Source organism: Oncorhynchus nerka, linkage group LG22 (genome assembly GCF_034236695.1).
Source record: "Oncorhynchus nerka isolate Pitt River linkage group LG22, Oner_Uvic_2.0, whole genome shotgun sequence".
NCBI classification, from domain to species: Eukaryota; Metazoa; Chordata; class Actinopteri; order Salmoniformes; family Salmonidae; genus Oncorhynchus; species Oncorhynchus nerka.
Genome location: NC_088417.1, coordinates 4,993,784 through 5,009,315, shown reverse-complemented (window position 1 = coordinate 5,009,315; position 15,532 = coordinate 4,993,784). Strand labels below are relative to the sequence as shown.

The 15,532-nt window shown below is 42.8% G+C and overlaps 1 protein-coding gene across 1 annotated transcript in view; it reads right to left on the bottom strand.

Annotated features, from left to right (window-relative positions):
• Positions 1 to 744: 744 nt before the first annotated feature.
• Positions 745 to 15,532, bottom strand: part of LOC115127185 (somatomedin-B and thrombospondin type-1 domain-containing protein) — a 23,185-nt gene continuing 8,397 nt past the window's right edge. Inside the window, exons 2-6 of the mRNA XM_065007712.1 lie at positions 9,941 to 10,016; positions 9,713 to 9,831; positions 7,946 to 8,133; positions 4,513 to 4,784; positions 745 to 3,423 (exon numbers count right to left, since the gene is read on the bottom strand). Of these exons, the coding sequence (XP_064863784.1) occupies positions 3,306 to 3,423; positions 4,513 to 4,784; positions 7,946 to 8,133; positions 9,713 to 9,831; positions 9,941 to 10,016 (773 nt within the window). The 3' untranslated portion in view covers positions 745 to 3,305. The remainder of the gene's footprint in view (positions 3,424 to 4,512; positions 4,785 to 7,945; positions 8,134 to 9,712; positions 9,832 to 9,940; positions 10,017 to 15,532) is intronic.

Genomic DNA, 15,532 nt, shown 5'->3' with positions numbered 1-15,532 from the left:
CAATTAAACTGGCCTTCTTTAGACTAGTTGAGTATCTGGAGCATCAGCATTTGTGGGTTCGATTACAGGCTCAAAATGGCCAGAAACAAATAACTTTCAAATGAAACTCGTCAGTCTATTCTTGTTCTGAGAAATGAAGGCTATTCCATGTGAGAAATTGCCAAGAGACTGAAGATCTCGTACAACGCTGTGTACTACTCCCTTCACAGAACAGAGCAAACTGGGATGAGAGGATCTGCAGAGAACAATGGGAGAAATTTCCCAAATACAGGTGTGCCAAGCTTATAGCGTCATACCCAAGAAGACTGGAGGCTGTAATCGAGTAAAGGGACTGAATACTTATGTAAATGTGATATTTCAGTTTTAAACATTTTATACATTTGCCAAAATGTCTAAACCTGTTTTTGCTTTGTCATTATAGAGTATTGTGTGTAGATTTTGTTGTGACGTTGCTGTCATTAATGCGATGACGGCTATTCATCGAATACTTACATACCACGTTCAATTATTACTCAATTAAATTAATCGTGTAACAATTAATTAAGTTGTAATCTGGGGCACCACGGGAAAAGTTTATTTAACGAGTTACCGTTTCCCAAATTAACAAAAAAATATCAGAATATCTCGATAAACTATCCGTCATCCATCAATCATTTGCTCCTATTTCAGTCCCATTCTGAACGTCGTAATATCCTATAAATGTGCACGAACCTTAGTCTCCGTGATGAATCAGTGATACACAAATTGGCTTAATTATTTATTTACTAACTAATGAAATAATCACACGGAAATACAAAAAACACACACAGGATAGATTATACAGTGAGTATTAACATGATACAATGAAAAGTCCCTAGTGGACTACCCCGATATTACGGCTTGTTACACAATTAAAAGGGGGGGAGACAAAGGAATTCAACTATCATACATCCAGTTGAAGTCGGAAGTTCACATACACCTTAACCAAATATATTTAAACTCAGTTTTTCACAATTCCTGACATTTAATCAGAGTAAAAATTCCCTGTCTTAGGTCAGTTAGGATCACCACTTAATTTTAAGAATGTGAAATTTCAGAATAATAGTAGAGAGAATGATTTATTTCAGCTTTTATTTCTTTCATCACAATCCCAGTGGGTCAGAAGTTTACATACACTCAATTAGTATTTGGTAGCATTGCCTTTAAATTGTTTAACTTGGGTCAAACGTTTCGGGTAGCCTTCCACAAGCTTCCCAAAATAAGTTGGGTGAATTTTGGCCCATTCCTCCTGACAGAGCTGGTGTAACTGAGTCAGGTTTGTCGGCCTCCTTGCTCTCACACACTTTTGCCACTCCAATACCTTGACTTTGTTGTCCTTAAGCCATTTTGCCGCAACTTGGGGTCATTGTCCATTTGGAAGAATGTTGAGGAAATTGATGTCACAATAGGGCCTTCAGAATGTTGAGGAAATGGATGTCACAATAGGGCCTTCAGAATGTTGAGGAAATGGATGTCACAATAGGGCCTTCAGAATGTTGAGGAAATGGATGTCACAATAGGGCCTTCAGAATGTTGAGGAAATGCATGTCACAATAGGGCCTTCAGAATGTTGAGGAAATGGATGTCACAATAGGGCCTTCAGAATGTTGAGGAAATGCATGTCACAATAGGGCCTTTAGAATGTTGAGGAAATTAAATGATTTGGATGACAAAAAGAAGGACAAAACTCTTAATAGTTAAAAAATATATAAAATATATCAAAAAGTTGTATACAAGCAAATTAATCCAGACCGGTCTACACGTTTTAAAGTTTGAATCACTTCTCTATCTTAAGAGGAGTAGCGTTCCAAACTATAATGAGTAGGAAAAACACTACATGACCAAAAGTATGTGGACACCGGCTCGTCCAACATCTCATTCCAAAATCATGGGCATTAATATGGAGTTGGTCCCCACTTTGCTGCTGTAACAGCCTTTACTCTTCTGGGAAGGCTTTCCACTAGTAGTTGGAACATTGCTGCAGGGACTTGCTTCCATTCAGATACAAGAGCATTAGTTAGGTCGGGCACTGATGTTGAGCGATTAGTCCTGGCTCGCAGTCGACGTTCCAATTCATCCCAAAGGTGTTCGATGGGGTTGAGGTCAGGGCTCTGTGCAGGCCAGTCAAGTTCTTCCACACCGATCTCGACAAACCATTTCTGTATGAACCTCGCTTTGTGCATGGGGGCATTGTCATGCGGAAACAGGAAAGGGTCTTCCTCAAACTGTTGCCACAAAGTTGGAAGCTCAGAATAGTCTAGAATGTAATTGTATGCTGTAGCGTTAAGATTTCCCTTCACTGGAACTAAGGGGCACAACCATGAAAAACAGCCCCAGACCATTATTCCTCCTCCACCAAACTTTACAGTTGTCACTATTCATTGGGGCAGGTAGCGTTCTCCTGGCATCCGCCAAACCCAGATTCTACACTCGGACTGCCAGATGGTGAAGCGTGATTCATCACTCCAGAGAACGCGTTTCCAACTGCTCCAGAGTCCAATGGCGGCGAGCTTCACACCACTCCAGGTGACGCTTAGCATTGTTCATGGTGATCTTAGGCTTGTGTGAGGCTGCTTGGCCATGGAAACCCATTTCATGACTTTCGAGACGAACAGTTCTTGTGCTGACGTTGCTTCCAGAGGCAGTTGGGAACTCAGTAGTGAGGGTTGCAACCGAGGACAGACAATTTTTATACGCTTCAGCACTCGGCGGTCCCGTTCTGTTAGCTTGTGTGGCCTACCACTTTGCGGTTGAGCCGTTGTTGCTCCTAGAAGTTTCCACTTCACAATAACAGCACTTACAGTTGACCGGGTCAGCTCTAGCTGGGCAGACAATTGAAAACGGACTTGTTGGGAAGGTGGCATCGTATGACGGTGCCACGTTGAAAGTCACTGAGCTCTTCGGTACGGGCCATTCTACTGCCAATGTTTGTCTATGGAGATTGTACGACTGTGTGCTCGATTTTATACACCTGTCAGCAAAAGGGTGTGGCTGAAATAGCCGAATCCACTCATTTGAAAGGTTGTCCATAGCCTTTTGGCCATGTAGTATATGTTGAAGATTTAAAGTGGGGACTCTTGCTTCGCAAACCACACTAACTACCTGAAATGATACAATTCCTCACATGGCAGCTTCTTGTCATAATTGCTAGCTATTTGACCGTTCACAATCATAACACACTGCCTTCTTCCCCATCTATGGGCACACATCATGTTCGTGCTGTTGTCAGCCAACCTGTCTATATAATGAACAGGGTGCCAGTTGCCAGACTGGGGCTTGCTGTGTGTTTATATGAAGAGGAAGCTGTGGACGTGAGGACAGGAGCAGTGTGCTGTTCTCTGGACCTTCTTCCATGTTCCTCGACAGCGAGAGTTCCCCACAGCCAGCCAATGGAGCAGCTCCTCACTGCAAAACACACAGGACATAGGTTAGTATGGCCCACAGCCAGCCAATGGAGCAGCTCCTCACAGGTCATAGGTTAGTATGGCCCACAGCCAGCCAATGGAGTAGCTCCTCACAGGTCATAGGTTAGTATGGCCCACAGCCAGCCAATGGAGTAGCTCCTCACAGGACATAGGTTAGTATGGCTCACAGCCAGCCAATGGAGCAGCTCCTCACAGGACATAGGTTAGTATGGCCCACAGCCAGCCAATGGAACAGCTCCTCACAGGTCACAGGTTAGTATGGCCCACAGCCAGCCAATAGAGCAGCTCCTCACAGGGCATAGGTTAGTATGGCTCACAGCCTGCCAATGGAACAGCTCCTCACAGGTCACAGGTTAGTATGGCTCACAGCCTGCCAATGGAACAGCTCCTCACAGGACATAGGTTAGTATGGCTCACAGCCTGCCAATGGAACAGCTCCTCACAGGTTAGTATGGCTCACACACTTGTCCAATAAGAAACACTTTTCTCGATACTCGGGTCAGTACTTCCCACAAAGATAATATATAATGGATTGGTGGAGGCAGACAGTAATACCAGGAAATACCAGGAAATACCTGAAAGGTCATTCTAACAGGTGAGTTAGAACAGGGGGGGTCAATGCTACTTCAGCACAAAGAGAACACTGTGATGACCACACAACTACCGTTCGTCTGTGTGTCAATCCTTTCTCACACGAACATTTTTTGTTCATTTTTTATTCCTCACAAGTCTTCGTCATTGCAAACTGTTTTCCATTCAGCTTTGTCTTTCCTGTCAAATGTTACCACAAACTAAAACAATAACAAAACAATACTGTAGCATCATATTGACCTTGGATTTCTCCTTGGTCAATAATGTGCCTTTTTATAATAACAAATCCACTTACATCCTTTTCAGAGGGCATCAACGCTGCCTCACGCTACACAATCTACACTACATTGGGCCATTCTGCCTTGAACATTGTTTACTTCACTTTACAAATGTCTTTTAAAAAATTCCTAAAAATGTTAAAACATTCCTTACTTTCCTTTCTGTATGTAAAAACATGATCCCCTCCCGTGACCCGTACCTGTCGGATTCTTGCCCGTCTCCCTGGCAGCTGCCGCTACGGTTACGCATGGCGGGTGGTCGGCACGCCACACACACCACGTGACCCTCCCGTAGGTACTGCATCCAGCGGGCGTGTGGTCGGGTCTCTGCCCTACAGTGAGGAGTCAGAGACTCCATCTTATACTCCATACAGAACCTGACAGAAGGGGACGGAGGAAGGGGACGGAGGAAGGGGACGGAGGAAGGGGACAAGCAGAGGGTTTTTTGAAATATCATATGTGACATTTCACACTATAACTACGTCCCACAAATGGCACTAGATTTGACCAGGGCCCATAGGTAACAAGGTGCCATTTTGAGACACAGACAAAGTTATTTAATTGAATAGTGACGTCTTGAATTAAAGGGGTGGGGGGGGGGTGCTGGCTGGACCTTCACATAATAAGTCATGGTCTCCCCCATAAGTGTTGACACACCGGTAGGTCTGCAGTAAATGGATATCAACTTTGATCTAGTGCACTATATCTTGGGAGCCCCCAAAATGGGATCAATGTGAATGTGTCATTGGAATTTTCCTAGGTTGGGTCATCGCTAGGAATGTGTCCCAAATTGTGCCCTATTCCCTACGTAGTGCACTACTTGTGACCACACATCATGGGGCCCTGGTCAAAAGTAGTGCACTATGTAGGGAATAAGGTGCTATTTGGGATGCGGACTAGGTGTGTCTGCGGGTTTGTGTGCGTTCAGAGCAACTTGGCCATTGTTATCCACATCCTTTGTACATGCACTGTTAGTCATGTTTCAAAGGTAAATTATTTTATTTGACCTGCTAAATACTAGTGTTGTATTTCAAAGGTTTAGGATTTAAAATATTTTGCCGCCCAGGGGTGGGTGGGTGGGTGGGGGTGGGTGGGTGGGTGGGTGGATGGGTGGGTGGGTGGGTGGGTGGGTTGGGTGGGTGGGTGGGTGGGTGGATGGGTGGGTGGGTGGGTGGTGGGTGGGTGGGTGGGTGGATGGGTGGGTGGGTGGGTGGATTTGGGTTTTTAAAAATGGGTGGGTGGGTGGGTGGATGGGTGGGTGGGTGGATGAGCTTGGGGGGCTGGGTGGGTGGGTAGGTGGGTGGGTGGGTGGATGGGTTGGGTGGGTCGGTAAAATGTTAAAACATTCCTTACTTTCCTTTCTGGGTAAACACTGATTGTCCCTGTATTAAACACCTGTTCCTGTATCTCCCTGGGTAAACAGCTGTTGTTCCTGTATATTATGGGTAAACACTGTTGTTCCTGTATATGATGGGTAAACACTGTTGTTCCTGTATATTATGGGTAAACACTGTTGTTCCTGTATAGTAAACACTGTTGTTCCTGTATATTATTTGACCAGGGCCCATTTTTGGGTAAACACTGTTGTTCCTGTATATTATGGGTAAACACTGTTGTTCCTGTATAGTAAACACTGTTGTTCCTGTATATGATGGGTAAACACTGTTGTTCCTGTATATTATGGGTAAACACTGTTGTTCCTGTATATTAAACACTGTTGTTCCTGTATATTATGGGTAAACTTTGTCTGTTCACTATATCTTGGGTAAACACTGTTGTTCCTGTATAAAATGGGATCAAACACTGTTGTTCCTGGATATTAAACACTAGGTTGTTCCTGTATATTATGGGTAAACACTATTGTTCCTGGGTAAACACTGTTGTTCCTGTATAGTAAACACTGTTGTTCCTGTATATTATGGGGTAAACACTGTTGTTCCCTGGTAAAACTGTTGTTCCTATATTATGGGTAAACACTGTTGTTCCTGTATATTAAACACTGTTGTTCCTGCGGGTTTATGGGTAAGCAATGTTGTTCCATTGTATACATGGGTAAACACTGTTGTTCCTGTATTTCATGGGTAAACACTGTTGTTCCTGTATATTATGGGTAAACACTGTGGTTCCTGTATATTATGGGTAAAACACTGTTGTTCCTGTATTATGGTAAACACTGTTGTTCCTGTATAGTAAACACTGTTGTTCCTGCCTCATATCCATGGGTAAACACTGTTGTTCCTGTATTATGGTAAACACTGTTGTTCCTGTATATTTGTTCCATTATGGGTCAAACACTGTTGTTCCTGTATATTATGGGTAAACACTGTTGTTCCTGTATATTATGGGCAAACACTGTTGTTCCTTATACCAAACACTGTTGTTCCTGTATATTATGGTGGTTGTTCCTGTATATTACCTGGGGTAAACACTGTTGTTCCTGTATAGTAAACACTGTTGTTCCTGTATATTATGGGTAAACACTGTTGTTCCTGTATATTATGGGTAAACACTGTTGTTCCTGTATATTATGGGTAAACACTGTTGTTCCTGTATATTAAACACTGTTGTTCCTGTATATTATGGGTAAACAATGTTGTTCCTGTATATTATGGGTAAACACTGTTGTTCCTGTATATCAACACCAAACACTGTTGTTCCCCATGGGTAAACACTGTGGTTCCTGTATATTATGGGTAAACACTGTTGTTCCTGTCAATACCATGAGTAAACACTGTTGTTCCCATATCAACAAACACTGTTGTTCCTGTACATTATGGGTAAACACTGTTGTTCCTGTATAGTAAACCCTGTTGTTCCATATCATGGGTAAACACTGTTGTCCCCATATACCATGGGTAAACACTGTTGTTCCTGTATATTAAACACTGTTGTCCCTGTATATTATGAGTAAACACTGTTGTTCCTGTATATTATGGGTAAACACAGTTCCTCATAGTAAACACTGTTGTTCCTGTATATGAGACCCTAAACACTGTTGTTCCCCATGTTATGGGTAAACACTGTTGTTCCTGTATATTATGGGTAAACACTGTTGTTCCTGTATAGTAAACACTGTTGTTCCTGTATATGATGTAAACACTGTTGTTCCTATTATGGGTAAACACTGTTGTTCCTGTATATTACTAAACACTGTTGTTCCATATATTAAACACTGTTGTTCCTGTATATTATGGGTAAACACTGTTGTTCCTGTATAGTAAACACTGTTCCCCTGTCATATTATGGGAAAACACTGTTGTTCCCCATATTATGGGAAAACACTGTTGTCCCCATGTCAATGGGAAAACACTGTTGTCCCTGTATATTATGGGGAAAACAGACCCTCACAGGCGGAAACCTTTTGAACTAAACAGTAGGCAGGTGGAATCAAAAGAAAGTGCATTATGAGCCTTGACATCCCCATGTTCATAACACTAAGAGGTGGTAGGTCCCCAGTGGTTACACCACAGAGGTGGACCCTCACTAGTGGTTAGATGTCAGAGGTGGCAGGTAGCCTCAGTGGTTAGATGTCAGGGACCACAGGTAGCCTAGTGGTTAGAGTGTAGAGGTGGCAGGGTAGCCTAGTGGTTAGAGTGTAGAGGTGGCAGGGTAGCCTAGTGGTTAGACCCTCACAGTCCCCATGTCAACACCACAGAGGGTAGAGGAGGCAGGGTCCCCAGTGGTCAACACCAGAACCAGACCCTCAGTGGTCCCCATGTCAGAGGAGGCAACCAGACCCTCAGTGGTCCCCATGTCAAGGAGGCAGGGTGGCCAGTGGACCCTCACAGTCCCCAGGTGGTAGGTCAACAGCCAACCAGACCCTCACAGTCCCCATGTCAACACCACAGGGTAGAGACCCTCACAGTCCCCAGTGGTCAAGGGTACAGGAGACCCTCACAGTCCCCATGTCAACACCACAGAGGTGGTAGGGACCCTCAGTGGTCCCCATGTCAACACCACAAGTGACTCTCACAGTGTTGAGGTGGCATATCAGCCTAGTGGTTAGAGTGTTGGACTAGTAACCCCATGTCAATTCAAACTAGAGCTGACAGTCCCCATGTCAACCCCTGAACAGGCAGTTAGACACTGTTCCAGTCCCCATGTCAAAATAAGAAATTGTTCTTAACAGTCCCCTGTTAAATAAAGGTTAAAAAAATATAGTCCCCATGTATTCATTACCACATACCCAGGGTCTCAGAGTCCCCATGTCAACACTGTCAACTAGACCTCACAGTCCCCATGTGGTGACCAAACCAGACCTGGAGAGTCCCCATGTCAACACCACAACAAGACCCTCACAGTCCCCATGTCAACACCACAACCAGACCCTCACAGTCCCCATGTCAACACCACAACCAGACCCTCACAGTACCCATGTCAACACCACAACTAGACCCTCACAGTCACCATGTCAACACCACAACTAGACCCTCACAGTCCCCATGTCAACACCACAACCAGACCCTCACAGTCCCCATGTCAACACCACAACCAGACCCTCACAGTCCCCATGTCAATACCACAACCAGACCCTCACAGTCACCATGTCAACACCACAACTAGACCCTCACAGTCCCCATGTTAACACCACAACTAGACCCTCACAGTCCCCATGTCAACACCACAACCAGACCCTCACAGTCCCCATGTTAACACCACAACTAGACCCTCACAGTCCCCATGTTAACACCACAACTAGACCCTCACAGTCACCATGTCAACACCACAACTAGACCCTCACAGTCCCCATGTTAACACCACAACTAGACCCTCACAGTCCCCATGTCAACACCACAACCAGACCCTCACAGTCCCCATGTCAACACCACAACCAGACCCTCACAGTCCCCATGTCAATATCACAACTAGACCCTCACAGTCCCCATCTAGACCCTCACAGTCCCCATGTTAACACCACAACTAGACCCTCACAGTCCCCATGTCAACACCACAACCAGACCCTCACAGTCCCCATGTCAATACCACGCAACTGGACCTGGAGAGAGACCAATACAGTATCCTGTTAAATGTTAAAACCACAATGAGAGGTCAACAACAGTGTGTATAGATATACAGTCCATAGATATAGATATGCATGTGTAGATATATTTAGAGATATGATAGGAGTGTGTACACATATATTTAGAAAATATATGAGTGTGTATATATATAGGAGTGTGTGTATATATATATATATAGGAGTGTGTGTATATATATAGGAGTGTGTATATATATATATAGGAGTGTGTGTGTGTATATATATATATATATATTTAGAGATATGATAGTGTGTGTGTGTGTGTGTGTGTGTGTGTGTGTGTGTGTGTGTGTGTGTGTGTGTGTGTGTGTGTGTGTGTGTTTGTGTGCGTGTGCGTGTGTGTGTGTGTGTGTGTGAGTTACCAGTATTCTGAGAGCAGACCTCTCCCTGGTGTGACTGGTAGTCCATGCAGCCTGCCTGCTCCTCCAGATTGGGACAGGGATCTCCACTGTTCTTGGGCTCCTGCACAATGTGGCGCTGCCTTGAAAGATTGATTGAGTGATGGATTTTGGGTTAAAAAAAAACAATTTAATTGTATCCTTTAAAACATTTAAAAATTAGGACACTAACACATAAAACACAGGAATCACCTGTTCCTCCTGGCACGCTGGCAGGGCTGGGCACAACCGCTCCAGTGACTCCACGCAGTCACCACACACGACTGGGCTGGACAAAGAGACAACATAGATGCACTTGGTCACTCCCCAATGGCACCCTATTCCCTATATAGTGCACTACTTTAGACCAGGACCCTATGGCGCTCTATTCCCTATGTAGTGCACTACTTTAGACCAGGACCCTATGGCACCCTATTCACTATTTAGTGCACTACCTTAGACCCTATGGCATCCTATTCCCTATTTAGTGCACTACTTTAGACCAGGGCCCTATGGCATCCTATTCCCTATTTAGTGCACTACTTTAGACCAGGGCCCTATGGCACCCTAATTCCCTATTTAGTGCACTACTTTAGACCCTATGGCATCCTATTCCCTATTTAGTGCACTACTTTAGACCAGGACCCTATGGCACCCTATTCCCTATTTAGTGCACTACTTTTGACCACTCCTTCTTCACTCCTGGATCTGCAGAGCAGCAGTGGAGGCTCCTCAGAGGATAATGGGGAGGACCATCCTCCTCAGTGAATTTCATAAAAATAAAAATAGTAAAACATTTAAAATATTATCCTTTTTAGATAAAACTACACTAAAAATAATCACATCACCAAATAATTGATCAAAACACACTGTTTTGCAATGAAGGTCTACAATAGCCTCAACAGCACTCTGTAGGGTAGCACCATGGTGTAGCAGGAGGACAGCTAGCTTCCGTCCTCCTCTGGGTACAGTGAAGTCAATACAAAACCTAGGAGGCTCATGGTTGTCACCCCACTTCCTTAGACTTACACAATAATTATGAAAACTTCCGGAAGACGTCCTCCAACCTGCCAGAGCTCGTGTAGCACGAACTGACATGTTGTCCACCCAATCAAAGGATCAGATAATAAATATATCACTGAAAGCATAAGCTATGGCTAGCTAGCGCTGCAGTGCATAACATGTGATGAGTAGTTGTTAGAGGAAATTATAGTTTAGATGATTAATTATGTATACATTATTGATTAGAACCATTTATTCTAATACTATTATGTTATGGTATGAAAAGTAAAAGTTATTGGTTAAGCTGTTACTGAAAATGTAAGCAGAATGAATTAATTGTCTGGGCCTCTTGGGAAGTTAACGGGGGAGCGGTGCTATGGTTTGTCCGACAGATAAGAAATGTCTGGGAGACGTTCCAGGCCTGATGAACAATGGGCTCTTGTGAGAATCGGAGAGAGGGGGGATAAACTGATGATGTCATGTTCAGTTTATAACCTGTGGAAAAAATGTGTATGCTTCAGTACTCTCTGGAATTAAACGCTCTTTACCTGGCTTTTAAGACTGGTCTCGATCTACGTCATGCATAATTAATGAACTTACACATCATTAATGAATTAGAAACGAGTGCTAATTGGTTTTGGCAATTAAACATAAAGGAATTTAGAATTCCTCTATCAATTTGGTCCTTCGAATGCCGAATCTAAATAACTCTCACTGTGCCTGAAGATAGTACGCTGGAAAACGTGCACGGACGAGTTTTTTGACTCGTTTTACTAAAGACCTGACCTCTGAATTGAGGTTAAAATTGAAACAGGCCTGCGTATTATCACAGAGGACAGAGAGGGTGACTAGATTCAAACGAACAATGTTTTTTCCCAACCGGCAGCAGGTAAAGTAGCCTTTATTCTCGATTCTGGGGGGGATTTGAGCTCTTTAATTGATGTTCTGAAATTTTCAGAAATCATCAATAATGGGGGCCTTGCTATTCCCACAGGGTTTGTATGACCATCATACACTGGGTTTTGTATAACCGATATACACTGAAGCAGGTTCGAAAATAACCTGTGGTAATGTGCACTACCATAAATAAACTAAACTTAATCATGAGAGGTAAAAACGCCCGAGATTAAGACGGGATATTAAATAGGTACTGGGGGATAGGACGGTGATCTTGTACAAATACTGGGCGTGGGGAGACGGCAAGAATGCGCAAGATAACTGGATTGGTCATTTGAATAGTGGCAGCATTGATCACCGTTCCGATTCAACTAATACTACGGAAATATCCAAATAAGGAGGAGAGGGAAACTTAAATCTAAAGAAATGAGATAAAAGCCATATCTATAGACATGACAGTTCCAGGCGAGAGGGAAGTTTAACAATTAGTGGCGTGAGATAACGATTATTAGCGTTCTTTAAAAGCCCTGTGACACAACCGGAAAATACTAGGGCTTTACAAACCCTGGGCTTATGGTTGTAAGGTTAGACCTAATATTTGTTTCAAAAGTCAAAGCTTTTGGTAAGATTTCCATAAAAGAGCTAAACTTAAATCGTGAGAAACGCACCCGCCCGAGATGGAAAATACATACTGATTATTTTTAAAGGAACAGTAATGTATTGTATACGGGTGAGACTTAATGTCAGACTTTAGTAGATGAGGATTCCAATAAAAGAGATATTAACCATAAGGTGTTAAATATTGGAATTACTAGGCGTAAGTAAATAAGGATTCCAATAAAGAGAAATTAACATAAAGGGTTGAAGATTGGAATTATTAGGAGGGGCAGGAATTTATTATAATGGGTAGTAACCCTTCTAAACTGCTTTCTGCAGAGACGGAAGATTACCGTTATATGAAACAAAAAGATAGAAGGAATGTAGATTTCTGTCCTAAATGGGAAAAAAGGTATGGTTTTGACGGATGCCTAGATGTCGAAAAGTTAGAATCCCTTCTAAAACAGATACAAAGGGAGCGAGATTAATGAGAATCCTAAACTGAGGGAAAACGTTTGGGCGTTTAAATTGGGGCTAGATGTCGGAGTAACAAATACAGGTAACTGTGAAAATGGGTATATTTGCGGAGAGTCTCGGTCAAATTCAGAGCGCTGGTGGTACAGTGGCGAGCGCAACAGTCTCACCAACGGTAATCCACGGTTCGGTTCCCGGCCGGGGTATTTAACTCAAATTGATTTTAGATCGTAATTGACCTATTTGCATGTTTTGCCTGAAAAATACGGTCGCCAGTGTTTGCAAAAGATAATAACTGAACGGATATTATGTGTTCTAGATAGAATTGATAAAAGAAGTCATTAAAAATAACGGCGAGACAATTTCGATGTAAAACGCTATTTCGCCCAAAATGATCTGGTGGAACAATGTATTGAGATGGGAGTCGTAATTAAATAGATGTATCATAGAAGAGAGTTACCTAAAGTTAAATGGAGGGGATAACGGAGAGATACAATACAATTCCAGCCTGCCTGGACGTTATGGCTATTTATGAATCAATTGACATGAGAAGTTTAACACAAAAACATGGTACGTTTAATGTTAGGGTATAGTAAATTGAGAAGTTCGGTTGGGTTTACTCTGATGATTAGAATTTAAAACTGAACTCAATCTGAATAGGGAATATATATTTTTACAAAGGCGGGCAGATTTGTGTCTATAGCCAAGCAACGGAATTGATAGACACTCAAATGGGGCTATACAGTGCAACGCTTTGGACTATAAATTAGGTAAGAATAGTTTAATCGTAAGAAGTTGTGATTGTTTTTCTGATTATTGATCTTTGGTTAAGGTAACACCAGTGAATTTGAACAAAAAGTAACGTATTCTAAAAATGATCTGATTTCCGTTCTCGTTGCGGGGAACAAATGAATAGTCTTATCTTAAAGGGACAGTGCACGGTAATCACAGTGGTTTGATTGTATGACAGTGCACGGTAATCACAGTGGTTTGAGTGTATGACAGTGCACGGTAATCACAGTGGTTTGAGGTATGACAGTGCACGGTAATCACAGTGGTTTGAGTGTATGACAGTGCACGGTAATCACAGTGGTTTGATTGTATGACAGTGCACGGTAATCACAGTGGTTTGAGTGTATGACAGTGCACGGTAATCACAGTGGTTTGATTGTATGACAGTGCACGGTAATCACAGTGGTTTGAGTGTATGACAGTGCACGGTAATCACAGTGGTTTGAGTGTATGACAGTGCACGGTAATCACAGTGGTTTGAGTGTATGACAGTGCACGGTAATCACAGTGGTTTGAGTGTATGACAGTGCACGGTAATCACAGTGGTTTGAGTGTATGACAGTGCACGGTAATCACAGTGGTTTGAGTGTATGACAGTGCACGGTAATCACAGTGGTTTGAGTGTATGACAGTGCACGGTAATCACAGTGGTTTGAGTGTATGACAGTGCACGGTAATCACAGTGGTTTGAGTGTATGACAGTGCACGGTAATCACAGTGGTTTGAGTGTATGACAGTGCACGGTAATCACAGTGGTTTGAGTGTATGACAGTGCACGGTAATCACAGTGGTTTGAGTGTATGACAGTGCACGGTAATCACAGTGGTTTGAGTGTATGACAGTGCACGGTAATCACAGTGGTTTGAGTGTATGACAGTGCACGGTAATCACAGTGGTTTGAGTGTATGACAGTGCACGGTAATCACAGTGGTTTGAGTGTATGACAGTGCACGGTAATCACAGTGGTTTGAGTGTATGACAGTGCACGGTAATCACAGTGGTTTGAGTGTATGACAGTGCACGGTAATCACAGTGGTTTGAGTGTATGACAGTGCACGGTAATCACAGTGGTTTGAGTGTATGACAGTGCACAGTAATCACAGTGGTTTGAGTGTATGACAGTGCACGGTAATCACAGTGGTTTGAGTGTATGACAGTGCACGGTAATCACAGTGGTTTGAGTGTATGACAGTGCACGGTAATCACAGTGGTTTGAGTGTATGACAGTGGGAAAAAATATTGTGGGACGACAATTCGAAGAGAGAAAAATAAGTTACATGAAACATCAAGAGATTTAAAACGAACGACGTGAAGGGATCATAAGAATTATTGGGTGTCGTTGTAGGAGTAAATGTTTGGGTTAAGGGGATTTCCCTGTTCCCAGAGACAAGGCATTTTTTAAGGCGTGCACTCACTAATGCAGTCTGAGTTTGTAATTAGACAAGTGAATAATGTATTGGGAATAGAGTTGTAATTAAAATACTAAGTCAAAGACGAGACAGGTATTTAGAGCAAAATGGATTCTAAATGATAACAAAGAGACAATTATGATTTATGCCCATCGAAAAGCTTTTATAAAATTGGCGAATTTAGAGATGTTGGTTGGGGTGGTAAATTATAATTCAGGATTTGAACAGATGTGATAAATTAGGTTTGGTTAATCGAACAAGAATTATTTACAATTCATTTGAAGTCGCTACGAATTGGCAGATTGAGCGCTTGATGATGACGCCACTAGCGAGACGCTTTTGTCACCAGGGACTGGGGATAAGGGAGCAAAATGTATGGCTGTTAGTGTGTGTATCGGGGTTTCGAGTAACCTTTCAGAAGTTGAGATAAAAGTGTTTTGTTTTTTTTGTTTATTGTCAATTTTAGGGGTTGATTAAACTTGAACAGTGTGTTCTGGCGGTTTTAGATAGAACTCTATGTTCCGGAACGGATGAGAGTTACACAAGATAAGTAAATTAAAAAAGCCATGAGGGAATGCGAATGCATATTTATTAAATATCGGGGATTAAATTACGGATTCCTTACACTGTGAAA